Below are 27,427 nucleotides of genomic sequence, written 5' to 3' on the forward strand. Positions count from 1 at the left end.
AGGCTGGGCACTGACAGCCTGGCAGCAGCTCTATGGAAAAGTGCTTGGGGCTCCCAGTGGACAGCTAGCTGGGCATGAGCCAGTTGTGTGTCCTGGCAGCAAAGAGGTCAACAGCATCCTGGGCTGTATGAGCAGGAGCAGAGCCAGGAGATCCAGGGAAGGATTATTCCCCAATAACTGCCACTCATTAGACTGGAGCTAGATACTGTGTTCAGCATAGGAAATGTAACAAAATGGGGCAAGTTGAGGGGAGTTCTACCAAGATGGCTGGGGTTGGAGCACTGGCCTGGTGAGGAGAAACTGGGGGAGCTGGGCTTTTTCAGCCTGAAGAAGGGGTGTCTCTGGGGACAACTAACAGCAGACTTCCAGTGCTTACAGCATGGTCATTAAGACAGAGCTAAGCTTTACAGAGTGGTATGTAGTAACAGGATAAGAGCCAGCAGGCATATGTTGAAACAAGAGAGGGTCAAACAGGTTATATGGAAAAGTATTTTCTTCATGAGGACAGTCGAGCAGTAGAACGGGTTTCCCAGAGAGTCTGTGCAAGTTCCATCCCTAGAGATTTTCAAGATTTAATTGGATAAATTCCCCAGCAACCTGGTCTGGCCCTACAGTTGACCCTGAATTATCATGTTAGCCTATGATGCTCTGTATGTGATTTCCCTTTGCTCCCTTCCAGAACAAAGAGAAGCAACCTAGCTGAGACACCCAATGCAGTCGTAGTCTCACCACAGGCATTACAACCAGCAGCAGCAGACATTACCGTAGGCATTACCACCAGAATACAATAAGTATTTTTCTCCTATCTGTAAGTGTTCAGAGCAGAGCTCTGGTCTGGTCCTTTCACATATACCTAGAAAAACCACTGAGCTCAGTTTTCAGCTTAAGCACTCTTATGCTTCCTCCAGTAATTTTTCTAATGGGCACCTCAGGATTATCATACAATGGAACATTTTCCTGTGCAACTGCTCAGGATAATAAGCCTTAAGTGCAGGCTCAGCACCACAGAAACATAACTGCATCACATGCCCTTGTATAGATTTAACATCACAATGCTCATTATTTACATAATACATCTTCTGAATGCTTAATACACTATTAGCAATCTGCATTTAATAACAGTAGGGTGATCAAGCTGCAAAATGCTCAGATAGCACCTAATTGTTTTACATTTCAATATTAGTTTTGATTTTGCAGCATCTCTTTTATTACATCTTAAATTTTAATGCATTTGATTTGCATGTTCTTTGGGATCTGAAAGCATTTCACACAAACTTATAAGAACACAGATACAAAAATGAAACAAGCCCCCCAGCAGCTGCTGAGAATTCTGAAGGATGACAAATTTTAGTAAATTTTATAGAGAAATGATGGAAAAAACAAAGAACAAGAAAGGATGCACTACTGAGAAGAAAAAAAAAAAAAGGAAGTGTTCAAGTATATAATCAATAAGGAATCAGTGATGCGGAAGTAGGACCATCCAGATGACAAGGGTAATATTGTGTTGATACACTGCCAAAAGAAAGTAATTAATTCTTTCACTCACTTTTCACAAAGGAATATGAAGTTAATTCCATGAACTGACAGACACTTCACAAAGTAGAAGAGAAAAAACATGGAAGGTACACAGATCGTAAAGAAATCATTGCCTTGTTGGAGAGAACCAGAAAACATGGCTGTAATCTGCACAGATCTTACGAATAGATTTTGATTTTGTAAATCTATCTCCAAAAACTTAATGGTTAAGGTATACAAAGAGTAGAATGACTAGGATTTTCTTATGCAACCGTGTAAAGATTGGTCTGAAAGTACATAAGTAGTGGAGAGCAATATTGTGATTGATTTGGTTTTTTGCTCATTTCACATGCAGTGATAAAAGGAGATGACAGTAAGTAAAGAACTGGTCCAGACTGAAAGGAAAGCAGTGTAAAGATATCAAACACACTGAGAATGACCTCTGCTTATTTTCAGAAGTCAGATGCAGGAGTATAAACTTGTCACAATGAAGAAACATCTATATCTGACTTCAGTGAGTCACAGGTTCAAGACTGAGAAGAGATGCTTAACAGACAAATCCTATAAAAATCTGGAAAGAATGCATTTATACATAGTGGTACATAGAAGAATTATTCTTCTATTCAAATTCATCCTGATTAAATTACACTGGAGATGGCGAATGTGGGGTTTTTGCATGTGGGTTTTTTAATATATTATTTATTATCTCAAATGAGTTGGATGAAATTAAGAGTAAGGTAACAAAAATATACAGATAACAAAATCTGCAAGGAATTCTCGTCATGAAAAAAACAACAACAGCTGAACACAAGCAGATTTGCTACAAGGTGCAACATAACAAAACAAGGTGCAAATTTGGCAAATCTAGATATATATTCTATAGAAATGAGCCAAAACTTTATTATACAACAGTGACTTGAATGTTATTGTGCTGAGAACCTGCAAAGAAGAAATGCCAAAGAAACTGTAAGTTTTGTAGTTTCATTTTGCTTTGATTTTGATAACATCATTTGATCCTTAAGCTGTTTTATCTATGCATATGGGTTAATTAAAAAAGTCAACCAGCAACCAAGTGCCTTTCCAGTTTTGTTTAATACCCAGTATAAAATGAATGGTGATCTTCACATGTGACTGGAACACAGTGTCCCTAGCCAAATAAAGAAAATATCAATTAGGCACAGTTTTGCAGACAGCAAAAAAGGTCACGGAAATTTTTTACTACTTTGATATCACATCACAAACAGTGTACTGCTGGACATTTTTTTCATGGCACTGATTCAAAAAATATTTCTCTACCTGCTGAAATCTATGCAAACGCATTGACATGACTACAACTTGACATAGATTAACTTCTGCTGATTCACCAGGGTCAGGATTTCCCCCTCAACAAAGAATTAAACAAACTGTGAGTGGGAAAGAATAATCTAAAAGGAGCAATGTACTAGCACTGCAAATATCAGGAAGAATTTCCTGAAGTGAGATTCATCAGAAGAATAAGTAAACTTCCTCAAGGAAAAAGATTGAAAACGTTTGGGTTTTTTTAACATCTATATAGAACATACACATAAAGCATTCCTACATGTCCTGAAATGTGGGCAACAGTCCACTGACAGTGGCTACACCTGAGAGTTCAGTGGCATATTTTCACCTTTCAATTTTCTTAAAATGATCAGTAGAATCAGTACTGCCATAATGAACAGTTTGTCTAAAATCTTTTAAAGTCTCCTGGTGCATTTTGACTTGTTGCTGATGTGCATAATATGTTTACTCTCTTCTCAGTAAAAGGTTTGTCAAAGCAATAGAGCCCACTGCCTTCTCTTCATAAAATGTTGGTTTTCCAGAGTAATGCTTTTTTAACTGCAGCCTCAGAAATATATATAAAGACTGGGAAAAAATGAAGATGACAGAAATATAACTCATAATTATTATAGAAGTTGTAATGGTTACCTCCAGTAACATGTATGGTGAATGAAAGTCCTTATATGAAATAATTTTCAGCCAAGTAACATGCGATTTAAATTTCTCATACTTACCATAAGAAGTCTATCTCCAACCTGCAACCTCCCATCTTTTTGCGCAGCTCCTCCATCAATAATCTTGGTGACATAAATGCTGTTGTCCCCAGGGATGTGTTGGTTTCCAACCCCTCCTGCAATACTGAATCCCAGACCTGAAGGAGATAAGGAAAACAAAACATCAGCAATACAATATATAACGTTAAAGAGCAGTGCAAGAGTTGCATGTATTTAATCTACTGTCCAATTACAGTATTTTTCACAGAAATACAAATAACATAAGAGATATTTGTGGGATGGAAGGTCAGGGACTGAAATAAATTAAGGAAATTCTTTGTCAGGTACAATTGTAGGAAGGTAGAGACAAAAATAATCAAACCAGTGATGATTCTATACCCATAGCTTGTCCTCGCCAGGGCCCAGTGCAGCCTACATCAAGAATTTATGGCACAACTTGACATGACTAATAATACAATTCTGAAGCTTGGAGTTTATTTTTTTTAAATATTGGTATAAAATACATCACCATCTATCAGAACAAAATTAAAGGTATTCTGATTGTCCACACAATTTGAAAAATACTTGGGAGAGGTGTGATGCAGATTTTGCAAATTTCTGTAGTACCACAGTGAAGGGTCTGTGAAAGTGAAAGATAAATGGTGTAGATATTTGCATTTCACATATTTTTCTAGGACACAAATATCTTTGGCTATGGATACATAAAATAAGAAAGCAATAGTCCTTTGTACAAATGTAACTTCTGTTCACTGATCAGTGAAATTCCTAGATAAACACCCAAAGAGCCAAACTTTGGAACAATGTCAATAATACCAGCCAATAAGATTCAGCAAAAGGAAGGCAAAATAAATAGATGTTGGGGGAAGAAAAAAAAAAGACAGTTTTACGCTTTTCCTACTTTTCCTGTCTTCTGACACATTGCATAAACAGGAAAATCATTGCTTTCATTTATAATTAACAATTTTATCTCTCAGTCAGAGAAAAGACAGAAACTACTGTTCTTTATTTCCTTAAAAATCTACTTCGTACAGTTAATTTTTCATAGATCATATAGCTAATGGGAACTTCCAGCTGAACAAATAAGCTGTTACTGACAATAACCTGCTTAGATTATTGCTTCAACCAGCCATTTCTCTTTTACCTGTACAGAAAAAATAGTTATATCTATTTAGAGAATAATCACTAGTTTTATCTACGAAATCCATGCTGTTCAGTCATTCTTAAAACAAACATGCTAGTAATAGCTGCAGCCTGAGCAGTAAAATGCAGTAGTAAAAAATGAGTTGCCTGAAAGTTGGCATTTTATCGCAAATTCACCAGCCTGACTGCTTGAGCAATAAAACTTAAGGGAGGGTATATTTAATACACACAGGCTTTTTAGCAGTTGTATGAGTACAAAGATAACCTCTTCTGAGTTAATTAGATCTTTTTGATTTTTTTTCCTCACGTTATTTTCATTTGACCATTATTTTACCTTAAAAAATATGTGAGGTCAGATAACATAATGGACTACTTATTGAATAGTGCCAAAACAGTAAATTACAAAAAGAAACCTCCAAATTTATATCTCAAATTGAAACACTACTTAATTAATTAAGATGACTATTAACAATACACATGAAGCTAATTCAGAAATATGGGGTAATTAAAATAAAGCTTTATTGAATTTCCAGCTAAAGCTAGTGATCACTGTTACTATTTATGTGCTACAGCCAGGACAACTGCAAGAATAAAAAGATCATGATCTCTCCAGCATGGAAGAATTTGTTCATCACCCTGGGACTACTAACAAAGAAGCAAAAAGATATTCCAAGGAAACATCAAGAATGGAAATTTTCTTTAAAACATTGTTTGTGGACAAGGAATAATGATTGAATAATCCTTGGTGACATAACTATAATCCTTTTGACACCAAAAAACATCTGCATATGCTTCTACCAGTAAAGTGAAGATCTGAGAGTATTCCAGAATGATGATGAGAGTGGGTAGGAGAGACAACTGAGGAAGAGACAGATTTTCTCTGTGTTTCTTATTGATAATGATTTAGTTTCATTGCCTAATCACACTTGCCTTCTTTAAAAGATTTCTTTTTGAGAAGAATGGGGAATGGAACAATGGCCCACTTAATTTTACTTAAATGACTTTTGCTAATTGCTAGGGCACTAGGAAAGTATACTATGATAAAACTTTTGGGTAGGATTCATATGGCCAAATGACATCAGACAACTATGCTAATCATTTATGCTACCTTTATAATCAATGAAAATTCATTAAGGGCTTTTAAAGCATGATTCATCTCATCTCAAAGAGACATCTGAAAGAGATGAGATGAATCACACTCTTGGTTTCTGAAAGGCTGGGGGCTGGATGTGGGAAGAGGTGTGTGGGTAGATCAGTGCTATAAAAGTTCACAACCTGAGTTAGAGTCTCATTTCCATTAAGCCTGAAGGTTTCTGTTTTGTTTTAAGACCTCAGAAAGGTTTGTGCATCCTTGGTGTGGATCCCTCTTGTCACTAGCTACATCAGGTTAGTCTCATATCAGATTCTTATCCTATTTTAAACACAGAGAATTATTCAAACATTTGGGAACACAGGGAGGAAGATATGTTTTCTAAACTTGATCTTTTTCATTGAACCATTGAATTAAAAAAAATTAGTATATTTAATTGCAGAACCTTTTTCTTACTGACTCCTGTGGTTAGGAGAACATTGCCATCAAAACACAGAAGATCAGGAGTCACTTTGAGGAATACTCTCCCTTTCACTTCCTATTTTGCTAATGAGCAATCTGCCTCACAACACCACCTCAGCTTGGACAGAGCACCCAACTGCCCCACAATGGGAATCAGATGGAGGATAGATTTAGAATGGCAGTAAGGAATACATTTTTTATGATGAGGGTGGTGAGACACGGACCAGGTTTCTCAGAGAAGTTGTGGATGTGCCACCCCTGGAAGTGTTCAAGGTCAGGTTGGATGGGGCTTTGAGCAACCTGGTCTAGTGAAAGACAGGGTTGGACTAGATGATCTTTAAAGGTCCCTTCCAATCCAAACCATTCTATGGCTCTATGAAGAAAAGAAGACTAGTCCAAGAGGAAAAAGGAAAGAGAACTGGATTTGATACTGGTGTACATCCAGGTCAAATTCAGCTTCATTCAAAACCACTGAAGAGAACAGGCACATACAACATTGGGACAATGCGTAAACCAGGGAAGATTAATCAACCTCTATTTCCTTCCATTTCCACTGAATAGGTGTTTGTAAAATTCATCTGCCTTTGGGTTCTACAAATGCCGATCACTGGTCCTGTAGTTAGTAACATGTGTAATAGTGGAATAAGACAGGAAACATTACTGTTATCACAAAGAGGAAAAGGGACAGAGGAAAGAGATATTCCATCAAAACTGGGGAACTGCAGAAAAAGTGCTGATAATAACAATAATCAAAGATATTATTCATATGTTTTCCCTGGATTATCAGTAAACAAAACATGAAAATATTTGAAAGGGTAATGAAGCCATTAAAAAAAAAAAAAGTTGCAGTCAAAAACATTTAAAAGCCTCCCAAGTCTCAACCATAGCTATTTCAGAAAAAGGTAACCAGTGACTATTTACATCTATTCTGCAGTATTTGCTGCACTAGATACATGTTTTAAATTCATCACTGTATCCGCAAAAACATATGTTCTAACTAATTTCTGGTAAAAAGTAGGCATGGAGGCTCCCCCTATGATTAGTCCAGTATCAGGTGCCTCTGTGATAATAATCAAATCACTGTTTAAGACACAGGGGATGAATCACACTGTGGGCATATCACTTGCCAGTAACCAAAGTGGGAGCCTAAAAGATCAACTGAAGCTAGATAATGTCAGCTTTCTAACAAGAAGTGAAGTTAAATGAAACTCTCACTCACAACCCAAATGGCATGTTGCATTTTGCTACTATCCTATACAGAGAACCAAGTTTATTTTAAGCCAGCAAACAGAATGAAGATTTTAGAGGCTAAATCCAACATGAGTTTCACAGTCCTAGCTGGGAACCTCCAAATAATGGAGAAGCCAAAAAAAGTAGCATTTAAGTCATAACCTTAAAATGTAATTAAGAAGTATGTGATTTGCAGGTAGTTAACTAAAACAGCGTGCTCCAGAGACATAAAATGCATAATTCCTAATTCATGGGTTCATGGCTTTGCCACAGTATGCCTTTCTGCCAACAAAGTGTCCTGTTGAACACAGAGTATTTTGGTGAAGCCACAAAATATATAGGACTCATAACAGAAATATTAGGCTAGAAACAAATTAAGTATTAATGGAAATGTGCATGTAAGCACTAGAAGAAAGAATGAAGGTTAGAGAAATTATGTGTATTGACCATACAGAACATTCCTAGCTATAAAACTAAAAATGAGTCGTTTCTGTCAAGCCTGGACAGAATGTCTGGACGCTGTTAAGACCACAGCACAGGTGTCCTGTCAGCAGAAGACCCTGTACCATAACAGCGGGATGTTGGCAGCAAGATTACAGCATGTGACATATGCCATTCTCGTGTCTGTAAACCCAACGGGAAAGCAGAGCATAGCGATAAAGACGTGTGTTTACTAAATGAAGAAAAACAGGCAATGAGCAGCCGCCCTTGCCCAAGAGACTGAAGAAAGAAATATTCAGTGTAAAGGACCACCCCATAACAACAGTGAACTCCTAGAGGGTATAAATCATCTGTCTAAAAATTAGTCCATGCTTGCCAATCAAGAAAATGCCAAGAGACGTGGTAAGGGTTCAATGTCCCATGTGCTTTGTGTCACACACGAGTGAGTCAGACCACCCCAGCACATGCATCCTGGGGCTTGTGAGGCTGTGGGTAAAATGAAGAGTGAATGAAATATATGAGAGAATGAGCATAACTGGGTAACTTATTTGGAGATTTCATGAATAACTATAACTCTACCTTCCTGTATGATCTCTCACTGCTTTTTTCCACAATCATTCACAGCTGTGAAACAAACTGATTTGCTCCAGAACACTGCATGAACTCAGATTTTATGAAACTGTTTCAGGCAGCAAAACAAGATAATACAACCAGAAAGTACGCACGCAACAACTTGTGCCACTGAGGACCTTCCCTGGCACTGCGAGCCTGGCTGTGCTGTGGGACGTGAGACATTGCCCATGCTCCTGTGAGCACCTGGACAACGGAATGAGGAACCCAAACTGGGGTGGCTCCTGCCTTTCCACAGACCAGCCACTTCTACAACACTCAGTTTCAAAAAATACAGCTCAGTGGTTTTTTATTGTTGAAATTATTTAAGCTTACAGAGCCAATATTTTTATACTCTCTTTTTTCCTCTGAAAGGCAGAACAGTATCATACTGATGAACCTACCAATGAAATTGTCAAACTTGGAGCCATGAAGTCCAATCCAGGTTTCTAATTAATCAAATTCCACGTGGAGGGAGGAAAGGAACATGGGTAATATAAAATGCTTTGACTGATATCATTTGATTGACTTATTTTGACAGGTACCACAGTTGTATCTAGTTCTATATGAATAAACAAACTGAAACAAGGTTAACTATAAACAGAGGAGCAGCACGGAATATCTCCCCCTGCCCCTTTGTTCAAGCCTCTAGATGCCAATTTTAGTTTTCCCAAAGGAGAGATATAGCACATATTTAAAAGTAACACTCCCCAATTGTGGAAGTTTAATACGCTTGTTACAGCTGTGACTTATGATTAGTGTTCATTATTGACAGCAGATTCCTTTATTATTTGGTACACACAAAAATGAAATACATTACAAAACAAAAATTAAAATATGTTTCATAAGAATTATACAACGTTACAAGGAGGGACTTATCTTCCTCTACAGAGGTCTTTCTGTCTCTATTTTTTATCCCACGGATCAATTCCTAAAAACTATTAATCCCAAACATAGGAAATGTCACTTCTTTAATCTCATCTCCTTCATGTTGTAGGGGTAGATTCAAGTATCAATTTATTTGAGTGAGTTCTTAAAACAATTCCTATTCCTGACTCATGTGACAGCTTATACTGAAGGACTTACATGAATAAAATCTGACTACATTTTGTTCTGTGGATGAAAAAGCCAGTTTAAAGTACAGTATGATTCATAAAACTTTAAGTAATATTCACAACAGACTTAAAAGCTGCCTACTTTCATTACCATTGTTAATTTCTGGTTCAGACCCTGCTCCCAGATCACTTCAGAGGGCTCTTTTTGTAACCAACAATTTGATAATAGCCTCGACTGGGAGAAAGGCCCAAGCCCCTACAACTCTAACTGAGCTTATTGTTACCTAGTGTTTCTTTCTAACCGCCTTGGGTTAAAAACTTCAACATCTTCCTTCTTGTTTTGACAATTCTTTGCAGAAATATCTAGTGGTTTTAGTTATTTCCCAATTCCTGTCAGATAGAATAAAAATGATGTACAGTGTCACCAGGTAAGAAGAATATTCTCTGAAACTACCTTACACAAGGAGAAAATTATTGTCCCCTTTACACTGTGTGTCATTATATACTCATGCCTTCAGCTATTTATCCAGCAGTTGTTACACAGTTTCTTTGTTCTTGCCCACAGCCATTTTTATAGTTATTATTTTCATTAATCTCTACATTCTGGCTGCCAGTGCATCACCTTTCCATACTACGGAACCAACAGAGATGCCATATTTCAGTACAGCCTCTGCTGAGGAGCAAACTGGAGAGCACACACAATACTTCCACAGAGTATGCCCAGCATGCTCAGGAGAGATGCTGTGACCAGATATTCTTTGGCAGTTGTGATTACACAGCAGGCAAAGAAAATCCGTTCCTTGCAAATGAGCACTGATTGCACAGCAACACTGACATGTCTCTCTGAGGGGCTGGACCCTTCCATAATGTCAGCAAGAGAGAACTTAGAACTTTTCCATATGGAGGCAGGTTTTGGTCAGAGTTTTTAGTAGAAAGTAAACAGTAAAATTTTTCATCTTTCATCTGCCTTTATCTGCATAAAGTTTAACCACTGCAAATTCAAATTTGTAAAATAAATTCCAATAAAAGAGTTCTAATTTTAACTACTCTTAATTTAAAAAAAATAAAAAATTGAAACTTAAACCACTATAGTAACACAGTCTTGCTGCACAGCCCAGTGCAGGCATCTGCAGAGGTCTGTTCTCACTGCTTGCTTGATGAGAAAGAGAGAACAGAGATAATAATCTCACAGAGATTAAAATGTCTTCAACACACTGGTGCATGTGTACATTCACCCTACCCCAAACAGCTCTCAGAAGGACTAAATTTAGGCTTGGAAGAATGGCAGCCAACTAAAACCCAGCAGAAGAAAGCTTTGGTAGTAGCTGCTGGCTGGTGATCCAGCAGGCAGTGATGGCAGGCTGATTTCCGTACTCTCGATTGAGAACACCTAAGCAGCTTTGCAGTCTCCATTTCAAATTTTACAAACTGCTATCCATACCATTAGGAAGCATATGTAATTTTAAAATTTGGCTGCCACACTGCTACCTACAGCTCCTTACACCTGTTCCAAAAGAGCTAAGTGCAGGGCAGGGAAAGCTCCCTGCCTGACATTGCCTTCTCTGAGCTTGCTCTTCTGCTGGAGATAGGGGAATGCAGTGCATTTCATCTTTTCTTTGGACACGAGTGGTTCATCAACATCATCTGAGACCCACAAAAGTCAGAAATGCAGAAAAGTCCAGAATATGGAAAAGTCTTCTGGGTATTTCAGGGATTTTTTTGCTGAGTTACTCTGCAAATTTGAACAACTACAGCTCTTTTCCAACTGCTTTTTCACTCTTTTGGGCATCAAAATCAAACATTGCAGTCAAATCTATTGGGTTACAACAAGAAAGAAAGAAAGGAATCTGTTCTCAGGACACAGAGTTACACTCCTTGCCTTAAAAAAAATGTTTACATTTCCAGTCAGAGAGGAGAGGATGGGAAAGTGAGATTATGACACAAATGTTAACATACCTGCAAGACAGTGAGTGCATGTTTTAAAACAACCATGCTGTTGGTACAGTAGATAAAGCATTGGTTTTATATTATAACAGTAAAGCTAATCTTTCTGTAACCTTTAATAAAGCCTTGAAAACACATCTTGTTAAATTACACTGCTATTTGTAAAAATTTGTAAAACATTCTTTAACATTCAAAGGAAAACAATCCCTTCTTTTTTATTCAGTTTTGCAGTTAAATGTTTCTCGCATTATGAATTTTCTGCCTGCATGTATTTATCCCTAAAGATACATTCCCTTCAGATGTAGCTGAAAAGAAAGGAAGCAGCAAGCTAGGAAAATACACTTAAAGCCTCATTAGAAGTTCTGTTTATTCTATATTTTTACATTTATTCAAATTAATTAAGAATAAATTTCCCAGAAAGCAGAGACAATGAGCAGTGGCCTGATTGCAGAACAGGAATTCTCAACAATGCTTTAAAATTTGTCTTGAAAAGGCAGTATTCCTAATGATTCACAATAAGTTGATTTTTAAAGCATTAATGAGGGTTCAAGTTCACTGAAAATCATATTAAATCACAGTCACAATTTTACTAGCATAAGTGCCAGAAAGAGAAAATAATTTCATTTTTGACATATACTGACACTCTAAGAATTATAGTAAGCAGTTCATTTAGGGGAAGCCGCATGATACTCCAAGTCTAAACATTTCATGATAAAAACAGCCAAATTATATTTTCAAAAAAGTGAAGATTAGTGATGTAAGGGAACAGGATTAACTGCTTACAATTTGATTTTTTGAAATGTGTTTTCTCACATTTCCACGCCAGGTTTGCATACGCCTGCAACTGAAGCTGTGCATGCACGACGACTTCCTGTTCACGTAGGAATTTTTTGCATATTTTTGGTGCACCCACAAGGAAAAATAGTCCTCAGATCCAGAGTCATTAAATATCAGAATTTTTGATTACTGTAGACATCATCTGGCTGGCTGCCTCTGTGCTGGAATCATTTACACCTTGCAGGGAATAATGTTAAACACAGCATAAGTGACTGTATGTCTGAATGTGGTATGAATGGACTGTTAAAGACTAGCCTTTTTTTTTTCCATTCTATTTTCTTCTGCATTAGCAGCATTTTTCTTAGCAAGAGGTTTTGAGGTTGGTGTTTTTTTTAATCACATCCCCACACCTGCTCTTTCATTCATTTGGGCAAAAATCAACTGGACTATGCATGACTACAGATGAAGACGACACCCGTGGAAGTGTTCAAGGCCAGGTGGGACGGGGCTTTGGGCAACCTGATTAGTGGAAGGTGGCCGTGCCCACTGCAGGGGGGTTGGAACTACATGATCTTGAAGGTCCCTTCCAACCCAGACCATTCCATGATTCCATGATTCTAAGCAGCCCGTTGTCCTAATTAGCAGCAAAAAGTCAGGTGGGGGGTTGCAGGGTGCATTTTTAATAGTCATGTGCTGATCTAAAGCCTCACTACTGCCAAAAGAGATAACTCTGCTGTCCTCCCTGCCTTTGGCCACACTTTCTCACTGCCTGCCTTATATTACCATGAAGATATTCTAGCCAAATGGATTGGCAAGCTGAAAATGGCACGAAAACCAAAACAAATTACTCTGAATCACAGACCAGGTGCATATTCACCAGCATCTACAGAGATGGCATTAGTAAGAGCCGGCAGCTGAGGACAGTGTCAGGTTCACGTGTCCCTTTTGCTGGCAGCACAGTTTCATACAAGGCACTTTGTTATAGAGTTGTGACTCCTATGGAAGGCAGTGCAATGTTGTCACTGCTGCTCAGCAAACTCAACTTGTGGGATGCGGCAAGAAGGAAAGATGTGGAGCAAGTAGCTGAAGTTAGTAGGACAGAAATGGCTATGCAGGCTAGCAATGCACCTGAAAAAAATTCAGTAAAAATAAGCCTTTAGAGGATGACTACTACTGGAAGGAAAGGCAACAATAAAACTGCTCTCCTAGGCTTAAAAGAGAGAAAGAGAAATTAGCAATCATAGGTTTGTAATGCTCCTGAGAGCTAAGACAAATCTGATATTGCTATAATGGAAGAAAACAGTGTAATAATAATTCTTACTCAATATTTCTCCAATTTTTGCTCTGGCAGATACACTGGTACTATGAACCTTTCCTTGTATATTGGGTTTGTGTGGCAAGGTTTTGGTAGTGGTGAGGGCTACAGGGGTTGCTCCTGTGAGAAGCTGCTAGAAGCTTCCCCCATGTCTGACAGAGCCAATGCCAGCCGGCTCCAAGACAGACCCACCACTGGCCAAGGCCGAGCCCATCAGTGACCGTGGTAGCACCTCTGGGATAACGTATTTAAGAAGGGGGAACAAAGACCTGCGCAACAGCAGCCAGAGAGAGGAGTGAGAACATGTGAGAGCAACAACTCTGCAGCCACCCAGGTCAGTGAAGAAGGAGGGGCAGGAGGTGCTCCAGGAGCCAGAGCAGAGATTCCCCTGCAGCCTGTGGTGCAGCCCATGGTGAGGCAGCTGTGCCCTGCACCCATGGAGGTCCATGGTGGAGCAGAGACCCACCTGCAGCCTGGGGAGGACCCCACATCAGAGCAGGGGGATGCCCGAAGGAGGCTGTGACCCCATGGGAAGCCCACGCTGGCGCAGGCTCCTGGCAGGACCTGTGGCCCCGTGGAGAGAGGAGCCCACGCTGGAGCAGGTTTGCTGACAGGACTTGTGACCCCGTGGGGGACCCACGCTGGAGCAGCCTGTTCCTGAAGGACTGCAGCCCGTGGGAGGGACCCACGCTGGAGAATGGGAAGAGTGTGACTAGTCCTCCCCCTGAGGAGGAAGGAGCGGCAGAGACAACGTGTGATGAACTGACTGCAATCCCCATTCCCCGTCCACCTGCACTGCTGGCGGGGAGGAGGTAGAGAAATTGGGAGTAAAGCTGAGTGCAGGAAGAAGGGAGGGGTCAGGGGAAGGTGTTTTAAGATTTATTTCTCATTACCCTACTTTGATTTGATTGGCAATAAATGACTTTTCCTGGGTTGAGTCTGTTTTGCCCGTGACAGCAAATGGTGAGTGATCTCTCCCTGTCCTTATCTTGACCCATGAACCTTTCACTACATTTTCTCTCTGTTCAGCTGAGGAGGGGCCAGAGAGCAGCTTTTGTGGGCACCTGGTGTCCAGCCAGGGCCAAACCCACCACACCTGGTTAAAGAATCAAATAGCAAACCTTTAACTCACCCTTTAAAGAGAAGCGCTGGACTTGCAAACGTTGGATTTAACCACCTTTGGCTGCTTTGTGAGACTGTTTAATTCAGAGAGTGGCTGTGCATATGGGTTGAACGCAGTGGGAAACCAAATTATCTCTACGGTCCCATTTTTTTTCCTAACACAAGCGTTTAAGGAAATTAGCCTCATTACCATAAATATGCTTTTATAGCTGTATTTATTTAACTACATCTCCTGTTAAAAATGCCATTTTCCCTTAATATATATTACCAATAATCAATCAGGTCTCTAATGTTTTCATTTGGAGGTGAAGTATCTGGAAATGGGATCAACATGATAGAGCTTGATCTCCCTGGTGTAAACCCAAGAGAAGTCCCCTTTCCCTGACTGTCTCCTCTCTTCACCAGAGAATTCAGACAAAATCTTGAAGGTTTTTTTTTCCGTTTTCACCCATTGCTCATGCTCTTAAATTTCACCTGACCCTATTTAATTCCTGATGCCACATAAATTCAGACACGTAACTTTTGGACAAAGAAACAAAAATAACATGCCGTGGCTCCTCTGCAGTGCTGAGAGACAAGCAGGCAGTTACAGAAATCTGGAATGACTGCACTGAGAAGTTTCAAAGAATCTGCTATTGTTTTTACATTATATATTAACTTGGGTTCAAATGCCAAAATATGGTTCACTTTCCATGCACAAAGTACACCAGTTGTTTCAGGCATAGGAACCAAACTTATGCTGACAGTCGATCACAGGTTGTCTGTCATTAACAAATAGTTCCTACGTAATTTTCTGCACAAATTACTGTAATTACTGAGAGCAGCACAAGTTATTTCACCTCCTAATAACGTAAATGAAAAGCATTTGTTCATGTAAATGTGCACACCAAGATCTGTTTTAAAGTAGTTATTACTTTTTGATGAGATGTTAATTTTTTTAAGTCATGGTACTATGTAAAGCTCTGCTTTCCCCACCATTATTTCCGATCAAGATTCATTCTTGAAACCTACAGACTTCACACAGGAGGTAACTATTCTAATTCATGAACAAATGCCATTTGCTTTGTATAACATTAGGTGATGTATATTTAACTGAGTACAGCTGGGTCACTGCTTTCTAAGTCGGATAGCTCTTCTAGACAAATATTTAATAATTTGTTACCAATAAAATGGAGACAGAAGGAGAATCTGTCAGTTTGGGATCTGTTTAACAACCATGAATGTCAGGGAGAGACTCATCAGTTTCTTTTGTTCATCCTCCATCTGATGAGGGGAATTTAGCATTTATCTTCTTATTCCTGTTGCAAAGCTGAACAGAAATACTTTCTTGAAAAGCTCTCTGCCAATTATGTTGAAGCTTGAAAATACAAAATGAAATCAAAGTTCATCTTGTAGCCTCTTATCTATTTGCAATCAACCCACAAATAAACTGTCATCCAGTCAGTTACTTCCTTTTTAAAAAATACAGAGAGAAATCAAGACAAAAATTTACAAGTAATTTTGGTTTTTTATGTAAGGCGATTTACAGAGCCTTGATGTTAGAAGTTTACAAGTATATAAATGATACAGAGAAAGAAAAGAGATGGTGCTTACTGAACTGTAGTAATAAGGTGAAGACACTGAAAATGGATTCATGAGTCACTGCACTTTGCTTTGACTCTTTTTGTCTCCCTGAAACTGTACTTTGGTCCCCTAGTTCAGTTTACTGGTGATGCTTTCTTGCAATACTCTAAGAAACAAAAATATTTTATTTGCCAGTGAGAAGCACCCTCTACTCTCACAGAGTAAAATGAGTAAAATCAGACACCTGTGACTTTATAAGAAAGAAGAGGACAGATTTTTTAGTAGGGCCTGTAGTGATAAGACAAGGGGTAATGGTTTGAAACTAAAAAAGAGGAGATTTAGGCTAGATAGGAGGAAGAAATTTTTTACAATGAGGGTGGTGAGACACTGGAACAGGTTGCCCAGAAAGGTGGTAAATGCCTCATCCCTGGAAACATTCATGGTCAGGTTGGACGGGGCTCTGAACAACCTGATCTGGTTGAAGATGTTCCTGCTCATTGCGGGGAGTTGGACTACATGGACTTTAAAGGTCCCTTCCAACCCAAACTATTCTATGAGTCTATGACTTCTCAGAAATTATGCTAAATATTTGCAAAGGGAATTGTACTCTAGTATATATAACTAAGAAGCTAATGTGAACCCATATTTGAAATCTATATTCAGAAATACAGATTTTTTCAAACTGGTCCCAGACCATGAAAGATTTTTTAAGAGCTTGTGCTTAGCAGTGTTGAGACAGAGTATAACACCCAAAGATGGCTGTTTCAGCCTGAGTTACACTACAGATTTTCTCTGAGTAAGAGTTTCCCTGTTATTTTTCATCAGAACTCTTCATGACCCTATTAGTCCCTTGAGGGGTTCTATCTAGGAGGCGTATTAACATGGCCTTTCCATCAGCTATTTAAATTAATAACAATCCCTGAACTTCCCTGCAACACCAGAGGTAGGATGTAGGTCTCAGTCTCTGGGAACAATGTACACAGCATTCCTAATGAAAAATGAAACCCTGGGGGAAAAAATTAATGTACTAACATATTGATTTATTCTCAGACCACTTCTGGGCCACCCCTTGGAAATTTCAGGCAGCTATTCAGATTAAAAGATTCATCCCAGTGAGACCCACAAGTGTAAAACTCAAAGCCTACAAGACCAATTTTAGGTGTAAAGAAACCCAGCTCTGACTAGAGCTGGACAAACGTGTTGTATGTGAAGTCGAGATTTAGCATTAAAAGCCTTAGTGCAGTCTAAAGCAAAGGAGTCTTGACCAGTCTTCAAATACTGACTCTCTCTTCCTGTGACAACAGCCTTTGATGAAGAACCAGCCACCCATCTGACCAAATTTTTCCTAAGGAGCATGATCCTGGCTTGAGCAACAGAAAAGTTGAAAAGCCAGAGAAATCCTAGCTGGATGTGAATAAACAAATGTAGACTACAGTTTATCTGTTCTAGTATTCATTAATACTTTCACATGTGGACAAGTTCCTTTTCCAAAAATGTTTTATCCCTCCTAGCCATAACTAAAGCAAAAAAGAGGGAAATCAAAAATACCGAGTTATTGTTGAGGATAAGCAAAGGAAATGCTTGTGTTTTTTGTCTGGAAGACACCCTCTTTATTTCTGCAGGTGGAGGATTTAAATAGCCCCATGCCTACTGTTTGTCTTCATACTGCAGTGAAATGAGAAAATTTTGTTATGATCACTGAATCTTGGGGCTGGAAGAAACTCAACAGATCATTTACTCTGTCTTCTCCACCTGAGGCAGAACCAACTGTAGTTGCATCACAGCTAACAAATAGCTGTCTGGCGCACCCAGGTATTTCCCATGCTGCAGACCTGGTGTCTTGCCTGGTAATCTATCACATCACAATCCTCACTTGTCCTAAATCCAGTCCAAATCTTGTTTATCATAACTTGTCTATTAAATTTTGTTCCACACCCTCCCTAGGGGGCACACAGAGCAAACTCACTCTTCAAAGATGTGCTGCAAGGCAAGAAGATTGTTATCAGGGGCCCATAACCCCCCTCTAAGTCTTTGGTATTTCAGATAAATGACTTCAGATCACTCATTCTTTCCTTGTAGGATAGGCTTTCTAAATCTCTGATCATTTTTACTGCTTTCCCCTGGAGTCCCTCCAACTGGTCTACATCCTTCTTGAAGTGGAAAGCTCGAAGCTTTACCTGTGAAGGATGAAAGGATTGCTCGTATGTCCTATAAACCATACCTCAATTTATAAATCCCAATATAGTATTTGAAAGTTTCATCACAGCATGATGTGTAAAAGACAAGATGCTACAGCTAATGAAGTTCTAGATACTCTTCTACAGGATTCTTTTCCCAACAATTTTCTGTTAAGTACTACTTAGTAGATTATTTGATTATTTCTGCTGAAAGCAACTTGCAGGTCTCCCTGCTGAATGACACCTTTGTTTTTTTCAGACCACTTTCAGCATTAAACCCTCCCAGCACATGGTGTAATCTGAGAAAAATGTGAAAAAGAGTTGCAAAACAGGAGTATGGCATCCTCTGGTAATCTTTACTCTTCAACTTTTTCTAGGTGCTTATAAAGAGACTAGCTACTTGTTCCAGTATTCTTCTGAGGTTCTGAAAGCAAACTGATGGCTTTATAGTCCCTTGGCTCCTCTTGTTCACTTCAATGATGATGACTTTTCTGCTTACCCTTTCCGGTTTTTCATGTTACCTTCTCCACACAGGTGTTCAAAACCAACCATTGTCAGCACTCAGATTTCATCAGCTAAGTGTCTGTGGTCTGGGATCAAGACTATCAGGACCTGCAAGTGTAAAAATATCTAAATTCTTTAAGTGCTGCCATGCCTCTTCCTTCTTCATTTGAGGCTGAGGTCTTGTCCACTCTGTCACTGGTTTTAATCATGATTGCAACCTTATCACAGATGACCTTTCTGTGAAAACTGCTGCCAGCAAAAAGGCAGGCACTTTTTACATCTTGCCTCGGAAGTACCTACCACCTCAACATCTCTCTGTAACTACAGAGTACATCTCTAAACTACAATTATTTTCACTGTACTACAGAGTTGTGCAGTGAAAATAGTGATTTGCTATAACAGTATTTAAAAGTATCATTTAAAAATATCTCTCAGAAATTTTGCCTATGGCATTTGATAATCATTAGAATGTAGAAATGATACACATCCAACCTACAGATTACAGGTAAGATTTACCCCTGGCCTACCATTTACGCGGAGTTCATTTTTCAATTACAGTATATAAAATGTAAATGTGCCTACTGTAAAACTTTACTAAATTATTTGCTGTAATTTTTTGTTTCCTCATTTCAGGTCTCTGTTTGTTGGAGTGGCTAGTATGTCTTTCTATTAACTTCAGAAGACATCCTACACATTGTTTTGCATAAGAAACAAAACAAACAAAAAAACCAGAACCCAGTTTAGGGAAAAAATGTCTATTATGTCCTTATTTGCAAATATCACTTTCCAAAACAAAAATGTCAAGCACGCCTGGAGGATATTGTTCTTTTAGCTTATGCAACATATCTTTTATCATATCCTAAAGACTTTTTGTGTCATTATATCCTTTTTTACATATAATTCAGCTCTAAGATCTTGCTTTGCAACTGTTTCTTCCTGTCAAAGATAATGATTGGACAAAATTCTTTCTAAAGAATCCAAAAGCAGGCTTCTTATTTGTTCATATAAATCACGACTCAAAATTCAGAAGCCAACATCCCAGGTAATGAACACAGAGCTTTGTGCTCTTGGAATACTTCATATATATTAGCTAGTGTTTCTGGTTTCACAGGAGGCTCCCTCCACAGATATAATTTGCTTTTTTAAGCTTTCAGAGTTGCATTTGTCTCAGAAATGAGACACTAAAGACATAAGCATTAAGTCTCCTTGCCTTTTTCATATAAATGTACCAATGTACCCTGGAAGAGGTCACAGGAATTTTTTTTCATCTACCAAGTGCACCAAATGCTTCATGTTGAGAAAAACATACCACCTTGCCATTCTCCTAAGTGGCAGAATTTCTGAATGAAAAAATCTTAAATGAGTCCCTGCAAGCAAAGAAGAAGTAGTGATACTCTCAGAAACCACATGGTTTTACTGCTCACTAGAAACAAGAAGAGTTGAAGAGCAGCTGCCTATGTATCAGTGTTGCATTTAGGGTGAGAATAAATTTGGTAAGAGATAAATCCCCTTGCGTTCTAGCCGATCCTCAGAGATTAGAGGGGTTAGGGGTGGCTGGACTTATCTCTTAATAGGTATGCCAACTGGGGCTGTAACTATAAGTCTGACCCAGACACACAAACAGCCCGTATGCTGTAGGTCCGGTGGCGTTCAAAAGAAGCCGTCAGATTCACGAATAATGCGGATTAGTGGCCGTCACTATAGGTCTGACCCAGCCCAAACAGCCCATACACTCTAAGTCTGGTTGCATTCAAGAGAAGCCGTCAGATTCATGAATAGTACAGTTTATTTTCATGCAACATCTACAGATTCTTTAAGATTGCCTACAATAAATGCACAAACTGCAGGTTGGCTCTATAGCACTACACTAAAGAAAATGGATTGCATCCACATACACACAGTTCCCGGGTATACACTCGGCGTAGCCGAGGAAATCTTACAAAAGGCGTCCCTTCTAGGGGGGGGCTAGAGCACAAACCCGTCGATCTGTCCCTCCGATTTGGTGTCGGATTATCATCCCTCCAAGTTAGCTACAAACTTGGGGTACTATTTATCTTAGTAGGTATGGGCGAGTGGGTGGGACTGTAGTCAAGCCATTATCTTTTGAGTAACGACACACTACATTCTTTGGTGCCAGGGGTACATCTGGTTTTTGTGAGAAAAAAGGGAGGATGAGGAACAAGGCCGGCAGACTACTGCAAAAATCATCCCTTGAGAGAAAAGGGTAGAGCAGGAGCTAAATCTGCCCTTGAAATGAGTGAAAGAATGGTACTGCGCAGCCTACACTCCACTTCGCATTCCTCCTTGGTGCCGCGACAAACACAAATCACTGGACCTCCATCCCATCCTGTGCTTGCTCTGGGCACCCTGTGTCAAGGAAATGTGTGTTTTACAGATTTCTCACTGTTTTGCTTTTCTCAAGTTTCCAACACCTAACAATCAGGGAGCACAAGTCTTTGGCACAGCAAGACCGTGCTTCTGCAAGAAGCTTGATCTCACTGTGACTGCAGTATAGGAACCTCTGCTACGTGTCCAAATCAGCTGCCCTTTGTACGTGTCACTGATGTAACACATGCAGTACTAGAATGCTTAAGCACTGGAGCCCCAGAGCCGGGACTTCTTGGTCTCCTATCTTAAGATGGCACAATTGGGAAGTATGGTCACCTGCACAGACCATTTGTTTCATGGTAAATGGCAAAGGATCTTCTTCCATCTAAACTCCAAAAGAAAGGCTGCCATTTCTAGGAATACTAATATAATACTTAAAGAAACAATACAAAAAAAACCCTAACTGATGAAGGAAGAGCAGCTTTTCAAAGCTGTTGGACAAATGGTTTAAAATAACAAACGGTGAGTTAAAGCTAAAATACTATAGGGAAATTTCTTTTTGCCAGGTGTTGAGATCTGGTTACTGCTTTTAGCTGTTACCTAAAAAGAACCCAAGTTGCATTTCTTCATTTTCATTAAGGATAACTACAATTTTAGCTAGAATTCAGAATACTGAGAGAAAAATGGGGATGACAGACCTGCAGAAAGGACTAGGATATAGAATTGGAAATAGTCAGATGAATGACTATTTGCAATTAATCACTTTGGCGTCTGGCTTCTGACTAAGCCAGCTATTCCCTTCAGATGTCCAGAGATGCTTTAATGTCACTCCTTCCTTTTTTTCAACTAGCGGAAACAAAAGAATAATACTGACAATCTAGACTATTTTTTTTAAATAGGCTGCAGACTGATATTCTATTTACCATATCACTTGAATCTTTAAAGCTTCACCCAGCTTTGTCACTCCACCACAGTCAGAATCTCCAGTGCCTTTCTCAGAAGACTTAAAATACTGTCTACCTGTGCTTAGGATTACAGGAAAAAAAAGAGACAAGAACACAAGAAAAATGAATAGCTACAGCTCCCCAAGCTATAAAAGTTTAATTAAATACAATTTATTCTTTTAAAGCTGCTTTTCGTGGCACTGCAGTATTTTGCTGATGTGTGTTGTCTTCCAGACAGCAGATTTCTTGAGAAAGATCTGGACATATAAAAAACCACCAAGAAGACAGAACTTGCTACATAGATAATTAACAGAACAATAATGGATGAAATCACTGCTCTGTAATTTCACTTGCTTCATTTGCACATTTGGCTTTATATTCAAAAAAGGATGAAGCTCTGCAAAGAAGGAAATATAAAGGTTTTCAGACTACTCAGCTGCAAGTGACAGATGTCGTGTCAATGAACGTATTCCACAGAGGACGCTAAAGCCTTAATATATCTTCTCTTGCATCAGGATGTCACAACAGGCTCACAGCAATTGCTGTCATAGAATTGTTTATTTATTAAAGTGGTGAAAGATCAAGCATAATCATTCTCTAAAACTTACCTGAGGAATTTAAAACAAGGAACAAGTGAAAAAAGGCCAAGAAAACTGCCACTCCCTAGAAAATTCTCACTCCTCCACTAAGAAAACAGAAACAAGACATTGGGCTCTTGTCTACAGAAGGAGTTCTTTCCACACTCAGCCCAGTAGTTTAGCAAATGACGCCATTCTCCTTCCTCATTTTTTGATTTATTGTGTATCTGGAAATACTGATGAGACAATTAACACTCTGCTACACTGTCTGCTGCATCTCCTCCCTCTCTTCTGTTGGCCTGATGAAAACAGCAATGGCAAACATAATGAAAGGGATCTTCTGTAACTCCCCTTTTAACTCTTACACAGCACTGTAGAATGGGGAGGGAAATGATGAAACTATTCCCTGACCCAGAAATTTATAATTTAACTGAAAAAAGGCATACAAAGGTATGCTATAATGACAAAATTATGAGACTTACTGTAGTTACACTACATTTGGTTAGGAGAACTGGAGAAGAAGTTGGCCAAGATTCATTGGGAATTTGTGTATCATAGACAAAACAACAACAAAAAAAGGCACTTAGTGGTGCAGACAAGTCTTGGAATTTTAAAAAATGACATAGAGAAAACGGCAGCAATGTCAAATAGCATCCTAAAGCACAGACATCACAGTTTTCCATACAAGCCCAAGACAAAAGATGTTGCAAGAAACTTTTCAGCAGTGCGCCAGAGATCATTATGTAGCTGGAAAATCCATTTAGTAAGCAACTTCCTTTGAACCATTTCCACAAGGACAGGATAAATCAAACATAGAATTTTTGAAATGGTCTGCTTTATTCTCACCCAGAAGCAAGCCATATGAGCCAAACCTGTAGATGCATCCATTACTTATCCAACAGCTGAGCACAGAAATTAAAAGCCCTTTCTCTCTATAGGTAGAGGAAGTGGACAAAGAAAAGAAATGCAACATCTTCCTCCCTGCAAATTTCCAGTGAGAGGTTAGAGTTAAACCTGCCAAGGTGACAAGAACAGTATCAGGGGGAATCTAGTAAGCCATGCTAACTGCTCTTGATTCTCAGCAAAAGCCACAGAAGTAACTTTGACCACAGCTAAAAAGGATTGGCATCTTATGACAGAGAATGATAAAAAACAAGGTCACACTGGCACACTGTATCACCTGCTGTCTCTAGTCAGAGCCGATGAAAATATCTAGGCAGCTGGATAATAATACAAAATTCCTACCTAATTCAGAAAGGACAAGCACAGAAGATTTTGTCAATTGAAATGTCAATGGTCTATTTAGCTCCAAAGATGGTTGAATTTGGTCTGACATGACAACAATTTCATATCACCATCTTCCATTTAACTGCAGTTGTAACAAACAAGATGACAGATTTACTTTTTTTCCTCCACTGAAGACAAAAAGAAGCTAGCCAAAGCTTATTTTTCTTGAAACAAAATCTTAAGCTTTTTGCCATCCAAGCCTACCTGTGTATCTTTCTTTCCCTGTGCTGCTGCTTTTGCTCTTTTGCAGCCACACAGTTCATTAAGATGAATCGTGTTCTGCTGGAGCTGCCTCATCAGTAAGTATTGCTGAAGCAATTTAGTAATGATCTTAATGCGCAGTGCTGGATTTTTATAGCCATCTCAATTGGCTATTAAAATACAGCACTGCACTTTGAAATTGCTACTGCACCACTTCAGAAATAGTTAGCATGATGGAGTTGCAGAAAGTACTGTTCATTTCAGTAGAAAACTCACTCTTTGTGAATCATTTCTGGAAACTGATCCTTAAAATCTACTATGAGATTAGATGTTCGTTTTGCATATTAACCCAGGGTTCTTTGAACTGCTTGGAGAGTTCTTAAGAAATGAATGTTTTGAGGGAAAAACAAAACAAAAAAATAAAATATATGTATATAAAATTGCTGCACAGTCTTCCAAGTAATTTTGTTTATTCCTTTACTGCTAATGGAAAATTACAGTGAAACACAAAACAGGGAAGTCAGAATTATCATGAAAGTATAAGACTTAAAACAAGTGATACCCTGCAGCTCACAGGATAGGTCTATTTTTAGGTGAGACAACCAACCAGATGGATGGCTTTTGAATTCCATTTGAAATTACCCTTTTTGATCTGAAAAATCATTACTGTATCGATTGACTACATAGGTCCAAAGATGGTTGAATTTGGTCTGATATGACAACATCTTGATACCACCATCTCCTGCCATTTAACTGAAACTGTAACAAAAAACATGACAGATTTACTTTCTTTCTCCACTGAAGACCAGAAGATGGTAGCCAAAGCCTGAAATACTAGAACTAAAGTGCCACTCTAATAACAATAATTACTATTATTATGTAAGATTACAATAAATAAGCACTACTTTTCTTCAGGAATGGAAGGAACCACTCTACAGAATGAATGGTTTTTAAGAAATATTTCCTATGTGGTAATTTAAACAAATGAGATGGCAAGTCTGTAGTGACCAAAGGCAGATAACACATTTAATATTTTATTTGTGCCATAAAGCAGAGTATAATAATAGCAGCTGTATGCAGATATCATCACTTTAATTAAAGAATGAGATCCTCAGTCTGTGAAATATGAAGGTGCAGATACAACCTACCACTTTTTCTCCATCAGGCATTGGCAACACTAATATGTCAAAATATTTTCAAAAAACAGCAAAGGCTTTTATAGCATTATCACAGAGCTTTCTAATTTTATGAGTTTCAAGAGAATACAATTTTCATGCGATAAACTATGCAGATACGCACATATTCTTACATTAGACAATCCTAGCCTGCAGGGAACTCATGCCTTTTAGTGATGTTAACTTATAAATGATGGTTTTGAATCACTATCTTAAAACTGGAAAATTATGTATTAGTACTTGACAGAGCACTTCCTGCTAACTGGATGAAATGCGAGTCCCTTCAAGCAAAGACACCTCACAAAAAATGTTATTTTAGTTTCAGTTGTGGTGGTTTTCTATTTATACCTGTAGTAAGTGATAGTGTGTTACAGTAATATGAAGCAAAGCACTTAAATTAGAGTTGAGAACCTAAACAGTTTATTAAATCTAGGTTTGGGAAAGTTTGCCTGCTTCCTCATTTTTCTACAGATCTCTTTTTTAAGTTGCCCCATTTTGCTCTGTTTGAGATCAGGATGCACAACAAAGCTCACAGCACAGGAGGAGAACACTGAAAAATAGAAGTAAATTCACAGCTGATGAGATCATAAGACTAAAAGTCTTAAAAGACCATAAGAAAACGTTTAAGGTTCTGTTCAAACTGTGAATAAACAATCTTGTTGAAAACACTTTGGAACTATAAAAACATTTCTTAGCATGAAATAAAAAATGTTTTAAAGGTTTCAAGTGATCATAAATTAACAAAACATCTGCCTAACTTGCCATAAAACCCCCTCTTCCCAAATGCTAAAGTTTGCTATGCAGTAGTTAGTGTCCCTTAAACTAGAGAAAATAGGCCAGTATGGTAGTAGAAGTGATAGCCACATTAATAAAAAAAAGTATCATCATCAGTCTGAAGCAAGCACTTGCAATCAGTTATCAAACAGTAAGATCTTAAAGCTCTCAGTGTTCTCTGAAATTGGGAAAGAAATAATTGGGGTTCTTCATTTGCAAAAGCTCCCTCACATTTTAAGTGCTGTCTGTAGCTATTACCTGAGATAAAGAGGTAACCTTTGGCTTTGCTTTAGTAGATGAAAGTTAAAAAATTTCTCCCTTCCTTACTGGGAGCAGCACTTCTAAAAATTAAAAACCCCTTCTATTCTGCTGTTCTAAATTGAACAACTTTTTTAGCAGACATTTTAAAATACACATAATTCTACTGTACTTTTTTGACTATTTCAGTTGTCACTGCAAACTGGGATGCTATCTATGCAACAGAACACAAGATTTTTCCAATAAAAACATCAATCCAAACTAAAATATGTCAACTTCTATGAAAAAGAAGTATGAACTTCTCTGAAACTATAGACAGTAATGGAGTAGAAATAATTTCAGAAACAATTCAAGGTAACTCTACAGTGAAATCCTACCTTATATTGATGGTGAAAATCTCTGCGTCTTCTCAAGAAATTTCCATAACTAATCAATGGGTTGAAAAAATACTATTTAAAACTTACTGATTCTTTTCTTAGTATAGTAAGAAAGTTTCATTACAACCAGTGACTTTATACAGTGTCATCAAGCATAAAACAAATAGTTATATGAAAAGGAGGCCTACCATGTGCTGCATACTCGCTTCAGTCCAGCACAGAAAACAATGAAATGGAAACTCTGGAACTGCTTATGCCCAATGACTTCATCCAACATTTAGATGGATATACATAATTCAAAACATAAATGCATATTATGCCCTTTGTATTCATCCCATCTTATTTTTGAGCATTTTATTGAGATGCCCAGTTTAGGAGCTTAGTCTTTGTTGATTAAGAAGAAAATTAAGGGGGATAGCCATCCAGAGAGAGATACAGAATTGGTCTGAACAGCGCTTTTAACAGATGCATTAATTTCTAATTTAGACCCCTGAAACATAATAACACTCCAAATGGATTAAATGAAAA

General features: G+C 38.4%; 1 protein-coding gene across 30 annotated transcripts in view; it reads right to left on the reverse strand.

Moving 5' to 3' along the window:
* DLG2 (discs large MAGUK scaffold protein 2) overlaps window positions 1–27,427 on the reverse strand; it is a 1,053,560-nt gene that overhangs the window by 303,413 nt on the left and 722,720 nt on the right. For all 30 annotated transcript variants that reach the window (XM_074816343.1, XM_074816342.1, XM_074816341.1 and 27 more), the window contains one exon: window positions 3,549–3,685. In XM_074816343.1, coding sequence (XP_074672444.1) covers window positions 3,549–3,685 — 137 coding nt within the window. The remainder of the gene's footprint in view (window positions 1–3,548; window positions 3,686–27,427) is intronic.

Source organism: Strix aluco, chromosome 2 (genome assembly GCF_031877795.1).
Source record: "Strix aluco isolate bStrAlu1 chromosome 2, bStrAlu1.hap1, whole genome shotgun sequence".
Lineage (NCBI taxonomy): Eukaryota > Metazoa > Chordata > Aves > Strigiformes > Strigidae > Strix > Strix aluco.